At 50.1% G+C, this 23,268-nt stretch overlaps 7 protein-coding genes across 7 annotated transcripts; 2 read left to right on the top strand and 5 right to left on the bottom strand.

Annotated features, from left to right (window-relative positions):
- Window positions 1–5,995: 5,995 nt before the first annotated feature.
- SCP_0208310 (hypothetical protein) lies at window positions 5,996–7,737 on the bottom strand (the record flags this gene model as incomplete). The annotated part of the gene is made up of 6 exons (XM_027754743.1): window positions 5,996–6,121; window positions 6,176–6,314; window positions 6,366–6,773; window positions 6,834–7,127; window positions 7,179–7,382; window positions 7,445–7,737. The coding sequence occupies 6 exons, from the start codon at window positions 7,735–7,737 to the stop codon at window positions 5,996–5,998; spliced, it is 1,464 nt and encodes a 487-aa protein (XP_027610544.1).
- Window positions 7,738–7,969: 232 nt separating this feature from the next.
- SCP_0208300 (candidate mitochondrial 50S ribosomal protein) lies at window positions 7,970–8,963 on the bottom strand (the record flags this gene model as incomplete). Its single annotated transcript, XM_027754742.1, has 5 exons — window positions 7,970–8,208; window positions 8,262–8,466; window positions 8,522–8,726; window positions 8,792–8,882; window positions 8,933–8,963. 5 exons carry the CDS (start codon window positions 8,961–8,963, stop codon window positions 7,970–7,972), a joined length of 771 nt encoding a protein of 256 aa, XP_027610543.1.
- A 186-nt stretch (window positions 8,964–9,149) lies between these two features.
- On the top strand, window positions 9,150–9,557 carry SCP_0208290 (Protein transport protein; the record flags this gene model as incomplete). The annotated part of the gene is made up of 3 exons (XM_027754741.1): window positions 9,150–9,237; window positions 9,289–9,444; window positions 9,499–9,557. The coding sequence occupies 3 exons, from the start codon at window positions 9,150–9,152 to the stop codon at window positions 9,555–9,557; spliced, it is 303 nt and encodes a 100-aa protein (XP_027610542.1).
- A 73-nt stretch (window positions 9,558–9,630) lies between these two features.
- Window positions 9,631–10,373, bottom strand: SCP_0208280 (predicted protein; the record flags this gene model as incomplete). The annotated part of the gene is made up of 4 exons (XM_027754740.1): window positions 9,631–9,723; window positions 9,778–9,847; window positions 9,903–10,217; window positions 10,273–10,373. The coding sequence occupies 4 exons, from the start codon at window positions 10,371–10,373 to the stop codon at window positions 9,631–9,633; spliced, it is 579 nt and encodes a 192-aa protein (XP_027610541.1).
- A 484-nt stretch (window positions 10,374–10,857) lies between these two features.
- Window positions 10,858–11,665, bottom strand: SCP_0208270 (hypothetical protein; the record flags this gene model as incomplete). Its single annotated transcript, XM_027754739.1, has 5 exons — window positions 10,858–10,946; window positions 11,001–11,061; window positions 11,109–11,257; window positions 11,321–11,479; window positions 11,554–11,665. The coding sequence occupies 5 exons, from the start codon at window positions 11,663–11,665 to the stop codon at window positions 10,858–10,860; spliced, it is 570 nt and encodes a 189-aa protein (XP_027610540.1).
- Window positions 11,666–12,108: 443 nt separating this feature from the next.
- SCP_0208260 (Zinc finger protein) lies at window positions 12,109–13,823 on the bottom strand (the record flags this gene model as incomplete). The annotated part of the gene is made up of 9 exons (XM_027754738.1): window positions 12,109–12,307; window positions 12,360–12,431; window positions 12,486–12,687; window positions 12,740–12,957; window positions 13,013–13,057; window positions 13,107–13,184; window positions 13,248–13,496; window positions 13,552–13,599; window positions 13,672–13,823. 9 exons carry the CDS (start codon window positions 13,821–13,823, stop codon window positions 12,109–12,111), a joined length of 1,263 nt encoding a protein of 420 aa, XP_027610539.1.
- A 5,721-nt stretch (window positions 13,824–19,544) lies between these two features.
- On the top strand, window positions 19,545–22,987 carry SCP_0208250 (predicted protein; the record flags this gene model as incomplete). The annotated part of the gene is made up of 7 exons (XM_027754737.1): window positions 19,545–19,999; window positions 20,064–20,165; window positions 20,216–20,279; window positions 20,335–20,928; window positions 20,980–21,001; window positions 21,054–22,258; window positions 22,310–22,987. The coding sequence occupies 7 exons, from the start codon at window positions 19,545–19,547 to the stop codon at window positions 22,985–22,987; spliced, it is 3,120 nt and encodes a 1,039-aa protein (XP_027610538.1).
- Window positions 22,988–23,268: the final 281 nt, after the last annotated feature.

The following is a 23,268-nucleotide window of genomic DNA, read 5'->3' as shown; positions in this document are numbered from 1 at the left end:
AAGGAGCATCATGAGAGTCCACTGTACTGCGGCGTGCCTCATCATGTTTGCTTCGCCACAGACGTGTTGTTTGGTCTTGCTTGGACCACTCTCCAACATCGGGCCGTATCAACCCGGCCACTGCAGTTTCACTGTGTCGTTTAGAAAATTATGCCCCGGTAGCTAGAGGGCAGTCTTTAGTGAGCGACCGGCACTTATTAGGACCCCCCGCAATCCCGATGCCTGAATCCCCGAAATTGGGCCCCGGCCGGACCTCCGATCTCGGACCCCCGAAAATGGTCGAAAAACCGGTACAACTTATGTGCAGAAATCCCCGAAATTGTCCCCTTTGGCCCGAGGTTCGGTGCGAAACCCCCGAAAAATGGTTCCTGGGAGAAAGTTTCCTGGAGACCCTCAACGTGGAAGGATTTTCCGGCGAAAATTCGGTTTGAACCCGGCCATTTCTCACCGCAGATGTTCGATCCCATTTTCCCCCGAAACCGGCGGGGAGGCCGGGACCTTGAGTGCGACACCCCCGAAAATGACCGTCTCCTAACCCCCGAAAATGGCCCCCGGCGGGATCGGAGCTCTAAGCGGGGGGGTCCTCACTGACTTATTCCGAACCGTCACAAAACCACTGCAGAAAGTCATGTCTGGTCTCATGGGGAAAATCTTGTCCCTTGGTTAAGGCTAGTTCTGCAGTACTAAACCGATAGGTTCAGATGGTGACTTCAGACCAATTGCTTGACGTCTGGACAATGTGTACAACCTATACCACACTTATAGTACTACAGAATGCATCCTGCGGTGGTGCAGACTATCTGAAGACTTTATGCTGCCATAACTGCGGAGTTTGACTGCACAAAGATCCGGGTGTCCGGCGGACCACATTGTCCATTCAATCTCACAACTTCCATGCTACTTAGTGTCCTCTGATCGATCCTTGGCTCAGAGAACATGAAGCTACTCAGAGGCTCGCAATGGACCTCTTGAGCACAGCGGCATCTAAACTTATCTTATTCTACGAATGAGTATTGTGCCCAGGAGTCAGATAACTGAATGAATTACCAAACGCACGGATTAATCGTGGCCGCACTCCATTTTCATCATCAGCAAAAGTGCACAATTGTTACAATAGATTCCGACGATTGTAATACTTGCCTGTACGTAGTAAGAGATTAGAACGGCATTGCAAGCCCTCGGAATATTTGGATTGTATTACAACCTCTGTAATCCTTCCCAATGTATTGCAACGCTCAGTAATATAGACAATTCATCGCAATGGCATCGCAATGTGCTGCAATGCTATGTAAGGTAGATATAGGAGTACAAAGTGCTTGTAATGTTGAGCGAATTTTTGTCAAATCACAGGAGCAACTACAAAGGGAGACCCAAAAACAGTTGATCGACTGGTTGGCACGCGCACGGCGTAAAGTCCAGAGAGCGATCTACTGAACGGTTTGGACACACCGCGCCCTCCGAGATTAGTATTGCTTCCTTTGCGGGCCACCTTCAAATCTCTACGTTCGCTGCGAGTTCTGCATTCCGTCACTGTATAGATGTGCCGGGAATACATTGATAGGATCTTGAGGCATCCGGTGCTCCACGTCAAATTTCTCAATGCCGGTAATCTACCTACCTAGCTAATTACCTACAGCTATCATACTCTAGTGGTGAAAATCCAAAGCCCTAAGCCCGTAGCGACTCTTCCCGATTTAGAAGTAAGAGCGATGACGTAGTAGCTTGTTTCTCCTTGCATACCTTAACCCTGGCATATATAATGGACGGTGAGCCCCCTCTGGCATCAAATACTCCCTCATTCCTTCTCCTTGTATCCTCCTGCTTTACTGATGACTTCAAGATATCAAGAACTCCGTAGAATTGGTTCCCGCCAACGCTGCTCCCCTCCCGCCTACGACCGACTTTTCCTGTCCTTCTGCTGCTCTCCAAAAGACCCTTCTCCAGGAGACTTCCTATGAGCTTTGCTTCCGAAGTGATGCACTCTTGCTCTTCTGCTCCTCGCATGCCTATCCGAGTATGGTAGGTGCTAAGTATCTCCGATGTACAGCCTCCCTTAACTGCCTTGACTTCATGCTTTGTGTCCATACAGGGCGCATATATTAGGCACCATCGATACACAGCGAGGAGGCGTGCGATCCCCAGAAACTGTGGGGGATATCATGAGTACATATCATTGTCTGCATGATAATGTAGCTGATGGATTCCTTTATTATAGACAGGCCCTTTGTGTGGATACCGGAGATACAAAGCCCGTTCCTCGTGGCGGTGAGTTCTTGTTACTTGTGATGTTCCGAAATGACATCATAGCTATTGCTCGGGGAAGGTGACGTTACGCAACCTCGTCCGTTCGTTCATCCCGAAGCGTCGTCTACAGCAATGCACACCCACCTTGTTGCCCAGTTGAGCCTGCATGCATCGCGCCTCTTCACCCTCTCCTCCACAGTGGCATCAAGCCGCGCATTTAGGTGCTCGATCGCATTGGCGTTGCACGCGCGGTGATACTCTAGATATGTGAGCCTGTGAGTGCCTCCGCGAATTTCCAGAGCGTGCGCTGTGGCTGAACTCTCGGATGCATCGGAGTGTAATGGCGAGTTTTGGCACCGCAGAGTTTTTCCAGAACTTTGTCGGTCTATTCAACGAACTGGGGAATGCACGCACATAGCCGGATTCTGCTGTTCAGTGGTGGAATGAGTACGTGTTCATGCCTGCGCCACCATACTGAATTATTGTGTTATAGTCAAATCCCATGAACCGAGGCCGACGAGAATGATCACGCAAACTGCCAACCAGGAATGGTCGCAACGGTCTGGCAAGAGAACTTGGTGCCACATACTACTGTCCGCCTCCATTCCAACATCACTATAGACAGTAAGTACCTCGATGTATGCATCGTGTCCTGTGACATCTTACAGCCTTCTGTGCGGACTGCCAACCTCATATTTCTCCCCTCTCGCTGTCTCTCTGGTTGTGGTTCACTGTCACTCGCTAAAGGTGCCTTCTCACCGCCTCTCACTCACTCGTATCTTTCCTGCATTCTCTCGGACTCCATGCTCACTTTCCCGTGGTTGTCTTGCTCTCCTTGTCCCAGCTTGTGATGTTCAGCTCTCGTGCTCTCTTCGGCTTTTGTGCTGTGCTCCTGCTCTCTTCGGTGTCATGTTGTTATCTCCATGGGCTCATGTGGGCTTCATGGGCTCTGTATTGATAATCACACCTGTCATATGTAATATTGTACTATGATTACTGCATTTCTCGCCCTGCCTGCAAGGAGCAAGTCTGTTTATACAGCCGTTGTAAGTCCTCCATTGGTACCGCTTACAAGAGTATCACAATGCCTTATAAAGCTCGGAATCCATTATAATAAGTCCCAAGAATTCCGTGCATTCGGAATAGATTATGTTGATTGCGAATGGATTACCGAATAATTTAAGACATTGAGAAAAGTTCGGAACCACCGTAGAGAAGTTACTATCCATTACAACTCTGCTCAATAATTTTGATCATTGTAATGGATTTTGTAGATTATAATGCTATATAACCAATGGTAACAAAAGTGCACTTTTGCTGATGATGACGGTAAGCAGCTTGATCTCTCTTTCCAACGCTTTACACTGTGACCGTATCTTTGACACATATGCATAGACCCGCGCCAGAACTCGACCAGTAGTTTGGAATCGCAGTTGAAAAACCTTTTCAAAGCTTAGGCCCGACTTGTCATCATCTCAGTTCACTTTTTTTTTTTTTCATTCCTTGTTTATAGTCCTCGAAGGTGTAGCCTTATGGTAGACTATATACAAACGGGTTCTAATCTATCATATTCCTAATCTGTCGGGTTGGTCGATCTCAGACATATGCCTTACGGCGAGGGTTTGTAAGTGATGAGTAAGTAATCATGCAGAACGGCAGCCTGTGTGTGATGCTGAATAACCGGCAATCTCCAAGTCAATGTCCAAATCCATTTCCTCCGACTTTCCTCCTGGATCCGGACTGGCCGGACTGAATCCCCCCATGTCGCAGAGCCCTTGCGCGATGTACCCCTTCCCCGGGTCCCAACCGGAGATTTTTCTCCCACGCCACGCTTCCCACACGTGCTCAGGAGAGAGTCACAAAGCGCTGACGGATGCCGGGGCAAGAGGGGGGCGAGATTTGAACTCTCGACACCGTCCTCGCAAAAATTCGAGGACCCCGTAAACTGGGGTAGGGGGGGCCACCTTCCGCATTAAGACGTGCCGATCTCCGGCACAGGCACAATGATTCCCATATTCTGCGACTGCAAACATACGTTCATCGACAATGACATTAACAGTAGTTACTTCCGAGTAGTATATAATACATAAGATAGACCTCACTCATGCCCAACCACTCTAAGCGCCGTGACATGGTTGTGACCCAACAGTTGCCCGAGAGTGATGCTATTGATTTGGGAGCAATAAGTCAAAGTCTGATACCCGATATGGTAATGGATGGTGTGGTAAGGGCCACTTATCAGCCAAATATTTACCTGCTGGATGTTGGCTCTGTTTGGTCGCCGTTCACTTTGGGTTGTTGCCAGCCTAATTTCTCTCCTACGAGGGCGAAATAAAAAAATGTGCTCCCTGGGAATATTCAAGAAGGTATTCATTAACAATCCCCAGGGAACACATTTCTGATAAAGGCTTTGTGGAAAGAGGAATTAGACGAGCAAGCACTTTCGCCCGCCATTTTGGTGTAAGCGTGACATTAGACGCCCGACGCGAGTGGTTGGATATGAGTGAGGCCTATCTTATCCATAAGATTACTTGTGTTTCTTCGCTGCACCCATTCGCACGTTGCCATCCGGTTGATACTGTCATTTCGTCGACGGGGAAGGACACTTTGACAGGAATTTTCTCTGGAGGTATACCGAGTCGCTCCTCCTCGTCGTGCGAAATTGTCATAGAGGATGGAGAGCACGCAAAGCGACACAGCACAAGAACGCGAGCGGCAAAGTCTGCGTTAAACAAATCGCGTTTAGTCACGTGCATCTGACGTATGCACATAGTTTCTTCTGAAGCACACACTGCGCGGAAATGTCCGGTTTGAGTGCACAGAAATGACTGTGTACATTACAGAACATAGATTTAAATTTAGAGTCAATTAACGTGAAGAACTTGAGGAGAGAGGTGGAAAATGGTGAGCACTGGGAGGAAAACGCGCGGGTGGCTGAAATTGGACCCCGTACACCAGTTTCCTATCCCCCTTGCAAACAGCTGGGTATCCCCGATTCAAATCTCGCCCCCCTCTTGTGCCGGGGCGTTAAATTCGTGTTGCCGGCCGATTATAATGAAACGGATTGACGGGTGGATACTCGGCAGTACTCTGGATTCCAGAGACCTGGGGCCGCCGGCGGAGGGCGGCACGATTTGCAATCGGAGCGGCTGAAGGGTTCCAGAGTGTCTAAATTGTTTTCTCTGGGGTGGGACCAAAGCTCAGTTCACTTTGGGTTTGTTCTGTCGTTGCTCAGATTGCCGCCTCAACAGTATGATCAGTGTCATGATCATCTACTGCAGTCTTCTTGATATCCACTCGATATGCATCGGCGGCGATTCACTGAACGTTGAACGTTGAACAACCGGAGGTGAAGAAGTCCGGTCACAATGATGCACGATGAATGTGATTGCATCAATTATTCAATGCATCCCTTGGAGCATTGCATGGGGTTGCTCCTTTGATTATGGAGAATGTCGCAGTTTTAGAATGTGCGTGCTCTCGTGAGAGCAGCAAAGATTGGATCCGGTGGACGGACAGCCCTTGTCAAAGTCGTTAGCCCGCCGAGCGCTGTTCTCATCTATCTTCGATCATGCTAATTCCGTCCTCGTTCAACGCTCGTACGTAACATTCGGGACTCAGACACTGGAAACACGGCACTTCAGAACAGTTGCAGCCAAGTTGCAGCAGCGCAATCGAGACATGATGAGGCTTCCATAGCCAGAGCCGAAAGATGAATCATATGTTCCTCCGAATAGCTAAGTAATGCCGATTATTTCTTTTGGATTCGCATGTCCATGCGTTTGGATGCAAAGCCTAGCGCGAAGATAACCATAAACGCGGCCGCCACCGCTAATGGTTTCTTCAAATGCGCTGACAGAGGCACCGAGTATGTCACCTGATGCTGGGATGAATACGCAGAGACCGGGTTTGAAAAGCTCATTTCACTCACGAAAATGGTCCCGGTGTGCTTGTCCGTGAGCTGCTTGTACGTGAAACTTATGGTTGGACGGCCGATGGTGTCCAGGTATGTGACGTGTGTTGCAATGTCGGTTTTCAACGCCGGGAACGGTGGGAAGTATTCGATATCACTAATCCCGCATGCATCAGCGGAGACAGGGCTCAAGGGGATGTCCACTCACGTAGCACCCTCCGGTAGGATTATTTCAACTTCGGCATCGTCGATTACCGCCCCAGGGATTATTGTCATGAGCGGTACGCCGACAATGTATTTCCCACTCTGCTGGTCCCAACCTGCATAGTCTCTCAAAGGAGAATCCCATCCGAGTGTGAAACTATAGTTCCAGCCGCCCATCAAAGGATAACGGGGGCGCAGCTCTAGAAGACTGAATTGCGTGCTCGGAGATCCTTTCTGCACAGATGGAGTAGTGCGAAGGCGGGAAGTAGAGACATTTCCGATGAGGTCGTAGTAATAGACAGAGTGGACGCCAGCCGGTAAATGAAGCATGAGACCAGTGAGCATCTGCGGCGAAGGACGACCGTAGAAACTCTGACTCTGAAATTCCAGACGAGAGAAATGTCCCTTCAGACTGTTCAGATGGCAACCATATATGTGAGTAGGTGTAGACACCGGTAGGAATAAGACGTACGTAGGTCCAGCATTGTGCAGGTGTATATTATCTTCAATATTCAGATTAGCACCCCAATGACTTATTTCGGCAGTACGTTTCAGGTTTGAGACTTCAAGCACTGGCTGATCGTAGCCATAATGAGCCGTGATTCGCCTCTGCTTTTCAGTCACAAATTCCTTCGACGAAGAAGGCACAATATTGTGATAAGGACCATAGATGATAGTCGCACTGGACCTCGTCACAGGTTCTTCAGTAGTGAACTCATCCAGGTTCTCAGGAGTAGTGTAAGAGAGTATCTGCGGCGAAGGTGATCTGAAAACACGGTCGGACTAAGTCGCGACGTCGGAATATGACAATACGCACCTCACTTTCGTCCTCTGAACCGCAGTGAAATATGGGCTCAGAACAAACAGATCAGTCTCATATTTGAGGGATTGGGGATCCTTCTGTGATGCCTGTTCCGGCCATGGAAAGGTCGCGTGTGTCTCAACAGTCTCGACCACCAAATTAGTTGTTGCATTCGTCCTCAGAGCCTTCGGGAGCTGTAAATCGTATAGGTATACACCACTGAAGACAGTTCAGTATCACCAGATGAGTTCCGCAGTGTGTATAGAAGCTTGGGAACGCACCTTTCTGCGTTGTATCCTGCCTCTTCAAGAGGTAACCCGACCGACTGGCCTTTGATCTTCGCCTCGAGCCAGCTCGTCTTCTCATGCTGGAGCTTAGCCAAAGCGAGTGTGTACACGCTGGCCTCATTCTCCAGTGCCTTCACTGCGTAAGTGGTTGTAACGTGTACAAGTGACCCAGCGAGTTCGACGGTCCGCACAACCGCGGTGTTTTCAAAGGAGTGACCGGTCGCAAGACAAGGCAATACAGAGCTCAAGAGGATGAATGAGAGACAGGACCACCACGGCTGCAACATGTTGCGTCACAATTGCTGTCTCCGAGCGTGAGGACGTGGTAGTATCCACAAATAGAACTGCGGCATGTCTTTGGCGCGTAAACAAGTACTGCCAGACAGACACGTCGACGCGTCTACAGGCGTCTACGTGAGACAGGACTCGAGTACGGATATTATATTCGTAACTACGCTACTCGAACTTGCTACCAGCATTCAAAGAACGGATGAAAGGCTGATATCCTGCTATGTAAGGTCACCAAGCCCAAGCAGGCCCAGGATTTCGCAACGGAACATCCTCCCTGACAATGCCTGCAGACACTATTCTCTTCAACTTCCTTGCACGTTCTTCAGCAAGTAACTCGGTTTTTGTCTTCCCCTCCTTGAGGACAACATGCATCCGCGAGTCCGGATGCTCCTTTATACCAAACCTACCTCGTCCCTTGATATCAATACGCTTCACGACATGGGGACCCTTCGTTACCCATGCCTCGGCTGCAGCGATGAGTGAGCAATTACTGACGTATCAACACATTACTACAACATACCAACAATGAGTTTCTTCTCGTCGAGGCCTTTCAGTTTAGCATGGTCCTTGGCTACAGCCAACATACTCTTTATCCGCTTGCTCGCTCGCTTCTCACTGAACATCATCTGCAGTACGGCCGAATCAATTGGCTTCCCAGAAATTTGTCGACCAAGCATGTTGAGCTTGCGATGGGAAATTTTGAAATTTCCGGTAGAGTATTTATGCTTCACACAAATGAGACCGCCCGCTCCTGGCTTATGAGGGAGTTGGGAGACATACCTGCGTATGCTTCTTCTTCGCCACAGGTGCTACACCACCACCACCAGCGTTTTCACCCTTCGCCGTAGGTAAGGTCTCAAACACGCTGAGCTGGCCCTTCTCAGTCTGCTCTTTCCGAGCGACGGCAATCTCCTTCGCTGTGTTCTTCCTGCGTACACTCATGGCAAGGTTGTCTCTAAGCCACTGAAATGGACTTCTGGCAGCACTAAACAGATGAATAAGATGAGGAAGCTGCTTGCACGGCTATAAACGTAGGCAATTCAGACGTACTAATATCGGACATTCCCCAGCGTAGCACATGAACTTGATGCTACGGGATGATGGAGGGGTATCGCCCTCAAAGCGGTGGAAGAAGGACCCACTATCACATATAAACTCGTGCTGAGTGAAGAGGGATTGATGCACACTTACCATATCGCAGACCTCTGCCGACGGACTGCATACTCTAACAACGTCCGTTTCGGTGAGCTGCAGAGGACAAGTCACGTCTCGCTTCTCCATTTTCCCACGTGCCAGTGCACACGTGCGCATCACGACCACGCAGTCTGCGGGTACGACACTTGAAGCTCCCTTACACTGCGCTGTTATTGCACGAACTACACCTCAATATTTCAGACACCGATTTGCAATGTTGTTTGTGGGAACGATCATTTATGTTGCTCTTCTCCTCGTCAATGCGATGGCAGTCCTCAGCGAAGACCGCTTTCTTGCCCGGAGTGTGTCTTTAACTTCCTCGTTATTTGGACGAGTACTCATTCTTCACTAAGTTGGCTGGTCATCCAGTACACCACAGACAGCGAATACGGCCTTCAGCCAACCGTATGCGCAGCCCTATGACCAAGCGGGATACCCAGGAGGACAGGACGTTGGGATGAAAGGGCGGCTAATAAACCTCATTAGTGCGGTAAGGACTGTAATGCGAAGTAAGTTGAATGCACGGGTGAATGAATCGTTTTCTAACGCGACTATGGCTGCAGTACCACTCATCGGCCTCAATATTGCGGTCATCATATACGAGTTGATCCTGGGTGGCTAAGTACATCGGGGGTCTGTGTCTGATGTCTGCGATCCTGTTTTTTCATGTTCTGCTTCAATCCTCACCACTGTTCTCAGTTCTCATCGCTGCTGTCGTCATCATCGCTATTCAACTTGTCGTACTCTTCGTTGATCTGCCGAATGAAATCGTCAGGAGTATGACCCCCCTGCAATGTTTGTGAGCAAGAGTTGGCTTCCGCATGAGCAAAGATGACTCATACCTCGCACTCCTTCCACGTTGAATCATGTATGCAGACTTGCTTGCCATTGATCACTATAGTGCAGCTCTTCCTGTGAACGTGTCACGATATCTGCTCTTCCAAATGCCAATCCTGCATACACTCACTCGATGCCCAGCTTCTGGGTTTGCCTTACGCTATCCTGTAGTAGCTGAACACCCTCCGAATCCCTGCCGCTGGTGATATTGGCGCAGGCACCTGCTCCGCTATTGTCCCAGTCGATGTGCGCAACGTTTGCGCATTGTAGTGCGGTCTCCGGCAGTCCTATCTTCTCTCTGCCTTGGAAGTTCTGGCATTGCACGAACTCCCACCACTGCTGCATAGGCGCATGCTCCATGGCACATAGTTCCTGCATGTTTCCTGCGCATTCATCTGGGCCATGCTTACAAGTAACGCCGTACTGTGGTTCCGTGGAGTTGATGCTGTATCGTTGATTGTCAAGACATCAGTATGTCTATGTCATTGGACTGCACTCACGTCCCAATGAATGTGAGGGAAAGGTCAATTCTGTCCGCTGCCTTCTTTAAGACATGGTCGAATACGGACTCGCACAACAGAGCATCTGGGCAGCGGCTCATCACTCCCAGAGTCACTGGCACCTTTGTATCCGCTGAGGCTGATTTAGCAGGAGGGGTTAAAGTTATCTGCGAGGCTCCAACGCAGCCAACTAGCAGACAGCACCAAGTTAATTTGAACAAAACGGTCATCGTATGGATCATGGTCAATGTGTGCGTCGAGTGAGGGTGGGTTCCAGAATTGCGCGATTGATGCATGCATATGGTGCGGAAGCTAACTCCAAGATCTAATCTTATCTAGTTATTTGGCAACCCAAGGGACAGGCATGGCGCACTACCCTCCCATTCCCGTCGTATGCATGGGCTGCAACAAATTAGAAACAGCTTATCGCAGTGGCCTCGGGCCCGTTCGAGACATGCCAATTGGAGTTTGCTTACACCTCGAGTTCAGCTTCTTGGTACTTAACGAGAGACATATGGATACCGAATTCTCCAACTATTACTACGACAACAACAGGGTTCACGTATTGCAAGAAGACATGGGCCGTCATCGACTTGCTTGCGCAGCGTCCCACCACTTGCGAGCTTCTGCCTCGGAGAGTGGCGGCTCAAAGTACTTACAGCGAGAACGGAATGCTAAATGAAGTGTTCATACAAGGTCATGGCTACAAACTCGGAGGAGAAACGTACCATCCAATGACCTTTTCCGAACTATCTTCTCGACTGTCAGCTCGTTATGCACTTGGTTCCGCTGCCATACCTTCAGAGCAGTTCCGCAATGTGCGCAGACTGACGCACCTTAACTTCTTCGGCGTATAGGGCACCCTGTTGACGCCGCTGAATAGCGGGATCGTCCTCCGTTTTCATCGACTGCCGCCTGTCTTCCATGGATTGATCCACGACCCCTACACAGTAGTCCACGATTTCTGTACGACGTTTCCAATTCACTTTGTCGCATCATCGTGACTGGCGGTTAGTTCTTCGATAAAACGTTGGATGTTTGAACACACAAACGAGTTCCCTCCAGACTTGAGCACATGCTTGGTCTTCCACATTCACGTTTGTCTTGCCTCCCAGCCCCAGCCTGTCTTGGTCACGATACTGGGCAGTAGTACGATTCAGTCGCATATTTATGAGGTCATCCAGCTTGCGATACTCTCTGAGGAGATCTGCCAAAGACAGAAGTTACCAAGCAAGAGCATGAGAGCTCGTCAGACCAGCTTAGACGGCATAAACGCTAAACCTTTGAACAGTGAGAGATCATGACATGTCGTTGGAGAGACGTGGACAATCTTTGGGGTCAATGAAGGTGCCTGCACTGCGAGACTACCCAACGGCGGTGATTTGGGAGGCATCGCGAGATTCGTCGGCGGCTGATGGAGTATGAGGAAGATCGCGCGCCTCTAGCTATGCAGTCGACGCCCAATTCGGCCAGGGACTCGGACATCGTGGGCGCTCCGAGCGGACTCACGTCGGTGGCTGCTCACGTTCGCGAAAAGCAATGTTACAACACTAAATCATGTCTTTGATACATATTTGAAACTTCCGAGCTACATCGACACATGATGGGACCGGCGGATATACGAAACGGCCATACTATAAGGTTCTGATATGATGTAGCTGAACACATACAGAACGTTCGCGTCAAAAGTACATTGTCAAATGACCCAGTACCACAGTAAGCAACCAAAAATCCCGATCGAACGGAAATAGACAAAAGTGGGCCATGAGTCGACGTGAATTCATGAAGCGCATACCATATCGTGGATCGCAAACCTGGAGCGGGCCATGGAGACAATCATGCAGAGGGTATCATCTCGTCGTCTTCATCCAGTTCTGAAACCTCCGGGGACGTGTCGATGGGTTCCCGCCTATTCTTCTTGCTTCTCGATGAGACATGTTGATGATCCTTCTTCATATGCCGGTGTCGTCTGGCTGGATCACTGAAGGATATTTCGCAATTAGGATAGGGGCATTTGTGCGGAGTTTCCCCAGTGCTTATCGAACAACGTCTCAGCAATAGCGAAATGAAAATCAAGGAGAACATACTGAGTGTTTATATGCGTCTGAAGGTTGCTTTTTTGTGCAAAGCCTTTGCCGCAAATATGACATATGCAAGGTCTTGAGCGACTTCAGAAACAAGTATAGAAATGATGCAGATGCAATGAGGCTCACCTAAGTTTGAAATGCTTCGATTCGATATGTCGCTTCATCAGATGCCTCTTGCCGTGATATGGGCAAGGAGACGTGCTCCCATCCTTGTTGACAAGACGCCAGGTGCATGTATACTCTTTCTCCTTGTCTGTCAATTCATTAGGAGGTTTATTGGTCGGCTTGGGAGGTCTCGCATACTTCGTCCACCCACTTCCGCCGCCTTCTATTGTGAACGTCAGCAGCAGTCATTAGAGCAAGGGAATTATATCTCGAACCAGGAGAAGACTTTCTATCCCGGCGACGGTACAGTATTGCATCAGTTGTTCCTCCTTGTGGCGCCGGTGAAGTTTCCTCGCTGCTATGTTCCGACTCGATTTCCAGGCCACCAAATGTAGTTCGCAAATCTTGGTCTGTGCACTGAGATCGAGTGGAATCACCAGCCTCGGGAGTAGAACAGATATCTCTCTGCGACGGAGATCCACTGCGTGAAGTCCTACAATGAAGAGAGTATTATTCACTAGCAGCGTAGTCAGATGATCAATACACACCTTGGATGTTTCAGAAATCTGTCCGAAGGGCTAGGAGGTGACGCCCTGAAAACAGTATCAGCAGTGGCAGCGAGTACACCACAAGACATCTCACTCAGATTCTTCGGAAGAGCTCCGCTTTCTGCTAGAAGCCCCACTATGCCATGCGGCACCACTACCATCGGAAACCTCGCTGTGATTATACCAACATCGTCAACTGATCCGGCATCGGTGTGCTATGGACAAAATCTCGTACCGAGAAATTTCGTTCAGACTTCGCTGACGCCAAGAACGCTGACGGCATGTCATACGATCTGAAGGTGGCTTGTATTCGACATACATCACCGGAAGTCGACTTGATTTACTCTGGGCCATCGGGTTGAACCGAGGCCACATATACGTCGCCGTTGGCAAGTCGAAGACCGATAAGGAAGGAGATGGTCTGGACGTAGGAGGTTGGTTGGAGGATATTATGGCGGGCAAAATTCCTTCCGAACGCGCGGGTCTACTGGTATGTGGATAATTGAGCCCCTGAGTATGTAGGGGACGAGAGAGTTTACCTTGCATGTTCCTGAGGAATATTCTCTGATACAGCTGCTCGGAGTGGTCTGCGCACGTCACAAGATAACACCGCTACCAGTAAGAGATTGCTTTCTAGATGACAATAAGCGTGAACGTACGGTAGGGACTGCATCCTATCCGCCTCCAAAGGCTCACGGATTTCTGGCATGGAGAACTGGCGCAGATTCATACAAGGATGCTCGCCCTCGCGGATAGAAGCAGATTGTGCATTCCCATGATTGCCAGTGGAACCCCAGCCACGGGGAGGCATCGGAGAAGAGTAGCTGATAAGTATTACGGTGTGGCGTAAGCAACGAAACTTCGAAGGAGGTCATGGTAGCTCGATGAATCAAGGATTCATCCATGACTCATGAGCTCTCATGCTGGAAGAACAGGGTGAAAGCAAATAAGACTCGCCACACAGATCTGTCTCCGTCCATTGGGTACCTGCGAATTGCGGAAGGCGCACAGTATCTTTGAATGTAAGCGTTGATTCTAGCTCTGCGTAGGTGAGTGAAAGTTAGTCAATGGAGGGGATGACGGTCACAATGAGGTGGAAAGGGAGGTGTTATGCAGGACCATGCCAAATGCGCGCGTCATTTATAGACTGGAGAGGGTGGGTCCATGGGTATCAAGATTACGTGGTACAAACAAGTAGAAAACATTGCGGGCGTACCGAGAGAATCCGATACGGAGCTTTAATTATCTGACACAAGGAGGGCGCCGTCGCATGGACCCACTTCGCGGGAACGCGAACCCCAGGGCCATAGGCGTAGGCGCTGATATGTAGGGCGCTCGAGGAGCATAATTTTGCAGAATAATAAAATGAATCCCATGCCGGCCAAGATAGTGGACCTACAAAGCGACCCAACACTAGCTTTTCCTATTTTAGACCGAAGGTTTGACCCAAATCGCCGGGCGCTTGCCAAATTTGTCTGATGAGGAACAAAAGCCTGAGCGCCAGATGTTTCTCGGTGGCCGGTGACGATGAGCGGCACAGACTTATTGTGCAATCGAGCCGCGATCTCACTCAGCCTAGCTGGCAGTGTTCAGCTCAGTTGCATCTTTCGTCGGCCTGGAAACTGTAAATTCCGAACCACCGGAACCTCTGTATCAGTGCGTGAGAGCGCCACATTCGTTCGTGGCAGCCGGCGCCTGTGGGCACATGCGTAGTTGTGACCAGCCTAACCATTTTCCCTTCAAACGAGAGAAGATGTGACCGTGGCTAGCCAAGCCATGATTAATGGTGCTCATTGTACTGCGATGTTTATTGCAAACAGTGCGGTTAGCTCAAGGTAAATCGGGGCCGTCGAGAACCTGAATACATTCTCTCTATGGAATCATTTCATGAATTAGTGATCAAAGGTCACTCCTAGACAGCGAGCCTCGGCCAGGACATTGATCGGGTGCGCCGCAGACGTGCTCGCTCGGTGAGTCGGTCATTCGGGCATCGGACATCCTCACATCTATGGTGCAGCACAAGAGTGGATCGTTTGATCCATGTCGAACGTGAACCCGATGCTACTGCTCGTCCTCGGGAGTTTGCAGGCAACCAGGCCGAATTCGAAGTGATGCAGTGTTCTTCATACCGAGTCACCGTATCATCCCATATCAGTGACTGGCAATGCCTTGAAATCCTTAGTGAATGACATTGGTGCGATCAGCAAGAACGTCTCTCTGAATCATATCAAGCACTGAGCGCTGGCGGCGGAACGACGTTAACGTGGAAGTCTATGATGGAGGAGCGGGAGAAGATTGTGGGTCAAATTCTTCACTAATATCAGCTCGTTTGTCACGTATCGTCAAGATCACCTTCCACCTTGATGGAGTAACCCACCAGTGAATCACAAGCTGCGAGGTGGGGTATGAGCACCGTGACCGAACTTTGCCTGCTGCTAACGGATATAAGTTCGTCCCTAGACTCGGTGAGTCAATTCTTTGTATGACACTCTGTCGTTAACGTGATGACGCGCCTCATCACGCTGAGTAACAGGAACCCCCGACAATTGGTAAATAGGCCTGATCCGGAGAGGGCAAAATGTCCACTGGGAAAAGGCCATTTTTTTCAAAATGTCCGTGAAAAATGAGGCCTTCACCCATTTTTTTGCCTACGCGTCCGCGACTCTGCCTCTCTCCGCCCTCCCCCGGCGCCGATGTCCGCGAAATGGCTCAGGCTATCCGGCAGCGAACCCCCTGATTTGTCCGTGAAAAACCAAGGATGAGGCTTTCGTACGTTCAAAATGTGCCTGTAACTGGCTCAGGGACCTTCCCCAATTGTCGGGGGTCCCCTGAGTAACTCATAGGACGCGTATCGCCTCAAGCTGATATCGGAGTCTTGGATTACAGTCGACACAGGCTCTTCAGACATTGTATGTGAACCTATGCATGGCCCCTCCAATGTGTCGACTCTCTTACATGTCTTCTATCGGAGTGTACAGGCCGAGCGACCGACAACGCCAAAGACTCATGTTTTCTGGACCCTATTCAAATATGCTCTGCTAGTTCACTTGGCATGTACATCTGGCTGCATCCGCCGAAGCTGCAGGGCGCTGTTTCAGCGTCTATCCTACTTCCTCCACTTCTCAGCCTATCAGCAGTTGTGCCTTCTGACTTCTTCGGGGTATTCCTTCCGATTTGCATCGAGGTCAAGGGCCGTGAGCTGTTCGTAAAGGGGGGGGTTGCCAGTATACTATATCACGTGCTATGGTACGTAGTCGTCTGCCGACATTTGTGAGACGCCACAGTCTGCTTTGACCATCACGTTGATAAGTGGTCTTGTATTATGAAGTTTCCGCAACGTATCTATTGACCTATTGACGGGCAGAGAGAGGATTTATTATTATTTAAACGAACAACTACACGTATGACTAAATTGTATTGATATGTAGAACTAAATGTGTATTAAGCCTCATCCAAGTGGGTAATCCTCACGGACTCGGTTCCTGCTAAAAATTTTGATGCGCACTCCCAATGTGGACGGATTTTTGGGTGTGGGAGTTCGGTCCCGTGAAGATCTGCCTGCAGAACGGGCAAACATTCCGCGGTGGTTCCGTAGTCGAACTAAAAACAGCGTCGTCACTACGCCGAGTCTCCACAGAGTGATACAAAGACGTACTGAGTGACCTGGTGCGCCTCCGCCAAGCTCCTCGTGGAAAACGACATGGGGCAAAAATCGCATGGCCAAAGTTCCAACTTAGTACTGTGGGCAAAATTCAGTAACAACAATAAACGAACATAGGATGCTGAGACATACAGCTCTGATAGATGAGTGGTTTCAACATGCTCCTTCATTGCATCCATCATCGCTGAAAATCCGCACACATGACCTGTAGCCAGTTGCCAATTACACTTGTATTGATTTCGCGGACTGTTAGGTACAAAAGTACCGGTTAGTTCCACACAATACAACCACGATGCTTTAACTCTGCAAGTTTCTAGCCGTAAGGACAGGACATCAGAACGCAGCAAAGCGGCAACTCACAGAGAGGGGTTATAGCCGATGCCATTTCAGTTGGTGAAGTAACCCGGGGAAACGATGAAAAATCAAACCTTTTGCGACCATTATACACTAGAATCCGGCACGTATGCCTTATGTTCATCCATCCTGCAGGAAAGTGATTTATACAACCCATCGATTTGGGCGTCGGCGTCCAGGAAGTGGAGTAGTGTGCAACGAGGCGCAGTGTTGACTGGAGGAAAATTTCCTAGGTATTTACGATACCTGTCAACACCGTCGTGTTTGCGCCCGGCGTCCTCTATGTCTTCAGCTGAAAGCGAGGCACTGGCTCAAGTTTGTCGCTTCGAATGTGGCACCGACTGATCAGCGGGAAACAGCCTAGTGAAAAACATATGCCAGCGCAGACAGATGAGCAAGCATGCACAGCGACAGCGCTCAGACGAGGAGTTATGTACCTCTGTGTACCCTTGAGGGTCCAGTGTTGGTGCGGCGCAAGGCTACGCCACAGCAACAAAAGCGATGACTCGACATCATTTGCCGCCTTCATTCTTCTGTAACTCGAGGCCAGTGTCAAGATGAAAAGATAATCGACGGATCTACATTCCACATGTCATACTCATAGCCTCAAGTTCGAACTGCTTGGGATATCGATGCTTCAAGATTCATTGTGTCCGCTCATCTGTAGCTCTTGCCGCTAAGGAAAAAAGAGCAACCGCTGAGAGCGACTCAAACCGCGGCAGAAGTTATGGAATGATGTGAAGCAAGAGTGGTACGCCAGCATGCCATGACTCGTTTGTGGTTCCGCGAAGATTGCGGAAGATAATCTCCGGAACATGGGGGGGCTGCATTGGGTTGCAGACATTTACCTGCTTTCCTGACCTGACCGTATGGTCTCCAATGCCGGGACTTCATGAATCCAGGTGGGCGCATTCGCGCACTGTGCTACAGAATTGGTATTACCTTTCGTGCATATCGTTTGACTATGCATTCAAGGACAACGGAAAACTCGCCTTGGGCTGTACTGGTGCGACGGAGAGCAAGCAGAAACAAACCCTGCACAAATCAAGAAGTATTTTGGCGCACCATTTCATCTAAGTACTGCTATTCGAGTGTCTCTGGGCCAAATGGATCATTGGAGGTCAGTAATAGATACTTTGACCAGGTCGCCACATTTCTGAATGCTGTGTAGTGTTGCTTGCACACACACGAAGTCTATGATATCTTATCATAAAGAAATTGAGGTCTTGAAGACAGTTCCGCTGAGCCCACGGTGAAGCCTGAAAGAAGGTTTCAAAAAAGCCTGCCAAGTTGGTTGAGAGGGATTCCGAGATTCAGATCTGAGATCGAGATCACACAAGTCCATCTAATCTTATCTATCTCAAGTCACCATCGCGGCTCACTTCAATCTTTATTTGGTCTGAAGTTACGCCGAATGTCGAGAGATCATCTCATTCTATTGATTAATAGGGCTCGACAGGCGCAGATGCACGCGCCCTCCGGCTTGTAACTGAGATTCTGGGTCCACAACGATATTGGAAGTATTCCGCAAGTACAGCATTACACCCCACGACCTCTCATTGCGAATTTTCTTTCGTCATGGAACACACGTGTGACTCAACAACGGCTGGCGTTGTAGGGTGCTTAACAATGGGATGTCGTCCGAACTCTCTGCGCGCGCCACAAATAAGAAGATAACCGAGCCTTGATGTGAAGGACGACATACAACCGGTGAGATACAACTGGATTGACGCAGAATTGTCGCGCGCAGTTGTTATTATCGCCTTCTCTTCTTCCTCGAGTAGCGTTCCGACGACCGACTTGGCATCGAGGGCGCCGAGATTTTTTGCCTCGAGTGAGCTCATCATACGGCATCCCGGGAGCGGCGGACGAAGCGCTCTCCCCGCGCATATGCGGGGCCATCACGATTCCAGTTAAATCATCCAGCCACGCCCTTCGGATGGGTCATAGACGAGATGAACAGAAGGCGGTTGGCGGTAAGAATGGTAGCCGGTCAAGCACATTGGTCTGCCAGATTGGCTTTATGAGCCCAGTGTATCATGCTGGGACACAGATAAGTCACGGTACATTGCACATAGTACACGAGAATCCACCTGCACCATGGGGGCGCTTTAAGAGTCGGTTGCAGAAGAGATAACTCACCCATGGTTTATTCCAGGACCACTGCAATGTGGACGGTTCTACCGTCAGTCGACGGCACGAAACATCCGGGAATCAGTCAACGCATTGTCGCATGAATGGCTGTCACGTCGGAGAAACTGGGCAGCAGACAGAAAGCGTGCTGGCGTCTTCCAGCGACAGTGATATTAAAACTACGGGTAAGCCGTAGAGGTGATTTCTCCGGAGACCTGCCAGTGTGCAGGCGAAAGTGATGAGCCTTCCCACCCAAGGACTAGGGGCGATGGCCGGGTTGCAGATGAGTGCGTTGTTAAAGTGGGATTAACGAACCCAAGTTGCTTCTGCGGAAATGTGGAAGAGCAGAGCACGGGAGAAGGACCGAAGAGGCGTGCCAGTAGCATGTGGCCTGTTGAAGCGTGTGGTTGTGGTTCGCAACATCGGCGCAACACCGGCGTGCAACCGGAAACGACACGGCAAGCTCGACGCGCCTGGGCGAACGACCGCCTTCGCTGGATCCTACGCCCACTACCACTCCCGCTGCTCTTACTGAGCGAGGTGCGGCAAGTCTGTATCCTTCCTTATTCCTCTCGGAAGATGGTCTGGCGCCCACGACGCTGCACAGCTCTTCTTTGCGAAATTCTGCTCTTGCTGATCTCATGCTCTGCTAACGCTCAAAACATCTCCACGAACACACAAGTTCCTCCGCTGCAGTGGATCAATATCACTGGACATCTGACGGGTTCAGCTGCACCTCCCCTCAAGGACGCATCCATAGGTTACGACGAGGATACGAGAAGCGTCGTGATCTTTGGTGGCGAATCTCAACAAGGCTTTCCTCAGTCTGAGACCTACATGTACGTGATTTTTCCATTACTTCAGCTCTGAACACCGATGGATCGGTAAATCGCTCACTTGCAGTCTTAATCTCGATACACTTGTCTGGTCACAACCCACCGGAGGCTCGACATCTCCACCCGCTAGGACCCTCGCAGTAAGCGGTGATGATTTCGCAGCGAGCTAGTGAGTATATTGTTCAAACGAGCATGCTATGTATCTAAACCACGGTGAAGCCGTCGTGGCCATGTTGTCATAGGTGGATTGGATACCAATGGCAATCCCTTGTCTGATGTGTGGGTAAGTTGCGGGATGTTTTCCGTTTCTACATTCACCACTTCAACACTTCTTTCAGGAATATAATTATGCTTATCAGTACTGGACAAATGTTTCCATGTCTCCTGGTGGTCCATCTGCACGGTACGGTGCTGTGGGAGGGATAGATGTTCGCACATTTCCCGCAACGGATCCCACGCTATCCACCCCCAACAACACCATTTATCTCGCAGGCGGCATCGATACTTCCGGCGTCTCATCTCTTTCAGATGTGTGGCGACTCAACATCTCAGGTACTTTGTCGCCTAATGTGCCTAACGGGGTTGTCGGAAGCTGGGAGCAAGTCTCGATCAGCAGTTCCAATGTACCAACGAAAGTCGGAGCGGCTGGTGCCGTTGTTTCGCAGTTAGCGGAGGACATCATTGCTGTTGGTGGTTGCACTACATCAGTTGCCTCTAGCTCTCCATGCTCTCAGGGAGACTCGTATATCATTAATACTCAGACCAGTAATGTGCAAGCACCTTCGTCCTGCCCTGCTCCTCGTTTGGATGGTACGGTGGTAGCAAATCTGAACGGAAATTCCTCAAGTTTCACTTCACAGGTCTTTCTCCTTCTCGGAACTGTTAATAGTTCGCAGTGGCAGGACGATGGGGGACTTCAGAAGGGAGAAGTGGTGAGCAACATCCTTCATGTCATCTTATACATGCTCAAGATTCTCTTGAAGGATATACTTGACACAAATACAGGCAAGCCCGAGCTTGTCGTTTCTAACGGAGTAAGAACTCAAGCCTTTCTCAGGAGCATGGGCGCGAATACTGCCAGCCGGAGATCCAGGAAGTACGGGTCAACAAGCATTCCCATCCCCTCGTGAAGGTGCTGCTGCCATTTCCTATACCCAAACGTTGGTTGGGACCCAACGTAACATCGGATCAGATACCATGGTTTTTGGTGGTCGAGATGCTTCTGGGAATTATCTCGCAGAGGTATGGATTTTGAGAGCATACAACGGATCCATCTCCCACACCAATCAAACTTGGTCCGGCTATAGCGGTGGCTCTCTGCAGACGGGCATCGGGGCTGATGGATCTGGCGTTACCGTCCAGTTCATGACACAGTGCGCCTCTTCGGTCAGTGGTCAGAGTACCCAGTCCGGTTCCCCAACGCCTACTACGCCTAATACGCCTACTATGTCGGGGTCTCCCTCTGCGACTTCGCACACCTCACCATCATCAACATCCACATACAACACGTCCGTGGTTCACAAGGCCCTCTCCGCCATTTCAGTTGTATTATGCTTTCCCGCTGTAATACTCCTCCGCCTATCGTTGCCGTCCGTCAACTCATCGCAATCTATAACCCGTCGCACTGCTCTCTTCTATTTGTCGATCACCGTTGGAGTAGCCGCATATGGTCTGGGCATCGCTGGAATGGCCACTTCCTTCTCATCCATTACCGTCGTAACTCACATGACACTGGCAAGACGTTCATCGTCATCTTCAGCAGTGCTGAAAACCGCTCATGGCAGAGCGGGTTTGGCATTCTTCGTGGGCTTTTATGGCTTAGTTCCCCTTCTGTTTGGTATCTCCGCCTATTACAAGCACATAGTTAGAAAAACAGAGATTACAGGGAAGGACCATGAAGTAGAGAGGCTCCGAGTAAATTCTTCGGAGACGGGAGAAAAACCGGAACCAGGAAACGGTCGCGTTGGCAGTCCTGACCAGTCTATGAATGGACGTCCAGATGGCTCAGATCCACGGCCGCGGGTCAGGTCCTGGAGCGGTTGGCCGGGGTTCTCAGCACGCCGTTCTAGCGACAGCGGGTTCGACAGTACTGGTGCTCCCCCTCCGCCGAAGCAGTCTTTCGAGGTTGTCAATCGGCCAGCCCGCGTTCGCCGTGCAAGTGCCAATAGCTTGGCGGCGTTCTCGGACCCTCGCATGGGGACCACGCCTAGGAACCTCAGCGATATGAGCTGGTTTGACGGGCGACGCAACGCGAACGACGTGGTAGGTTTGGTTCACTTTCAATGTTATAGTCTGTCTAACGTCTTTCTGAAGGGTGAGTTGGATGTTGCACTGGGCCATCTCAATCGCAGAGTCCACGACCCTCCTACCCCAGGAACGACTGCCATGGAAATGAGGAGCACCAGCGGTCTGATGTCGCCAACCGCTTATGCCACAGCGTTGCCTGAGATGCCACAGCCAGTCGACTGTATCTTACGTGTCCTCTTCCACGCCTTTCTACTATGTCTCACCATCATTTCGCTCGTTGCTCTCTGGTTCCACGCACCCAAGGCCACATTCATTGTCTTCCTTGTGGTAACCGTGATGTTCTACATTACTCTCCTCCTACTCGCATTTCATGGGAGGCCGAAGGAATCAATACTAACCGTAGTGGTCCATCGGCTGTTCACGACGCACCTACCTGCCGGTCCCTCCGCAGCGATACCACATCGTTTGTCTACCGATGGTTCTGAAGCAATACCCTTCCCTACGGATGTTCGCGGTCCTTACCAACACCATCACCCACCTTTCCGGACCACCATGTCCGGGCTAGACGAATATCCAACATCCGTTTCTCATGAGCATGGTACGGCGGAGTACGAGGACGACGATAATGAGGAGGACGAGGATGCCAGACAGCGCAGGATCGAGGAGGAGATGAGTCGGCGGGACGTTTCGATCGTTACCGTACCGAAGCGGAAGCTGTTCTTAACCAACCCGGAACAGAGATGACATCGGACTCTGTCGTTTTCGTGCACTTTCCATCTCTTAATTGTCTTTACCTATCATCGTCAGATCCATCACCTCCAGTGATACCACGGCATATTGGAATAACTCACATCTGTACTTTCTTAGGTAGATTTAATCGGACAGTCTACGTGCTGCTGTATTCTCTTATTGCATGCCTATTGTATTGTGGATGTAGGAGCGGTGTGGAGTGTCCATCGAGCTAGGCGGATAACTATGCGGGGAATGCTACAAACTATGCAATATCTCTAGGGAAGAAACCCAAA

Source organism: Sparassis crispa, assembly GCF_003851025.1.
Source record: "Sparassis crispa DNA, contig_000001F, whole genome shotgun sequence".
Taxonomy (NCBI): Eukaryota; Fungi; Basidiomycota; class Agaricomycetes; order Polyporales; family Sparassidaceae; genus Sparassis; species Sparassis crispa.
The sequence above is the reverse complement of the archived record's forward strand: the minus strand, read 5'-3'. Positions and strand labels throughout refer to the sequence as shown.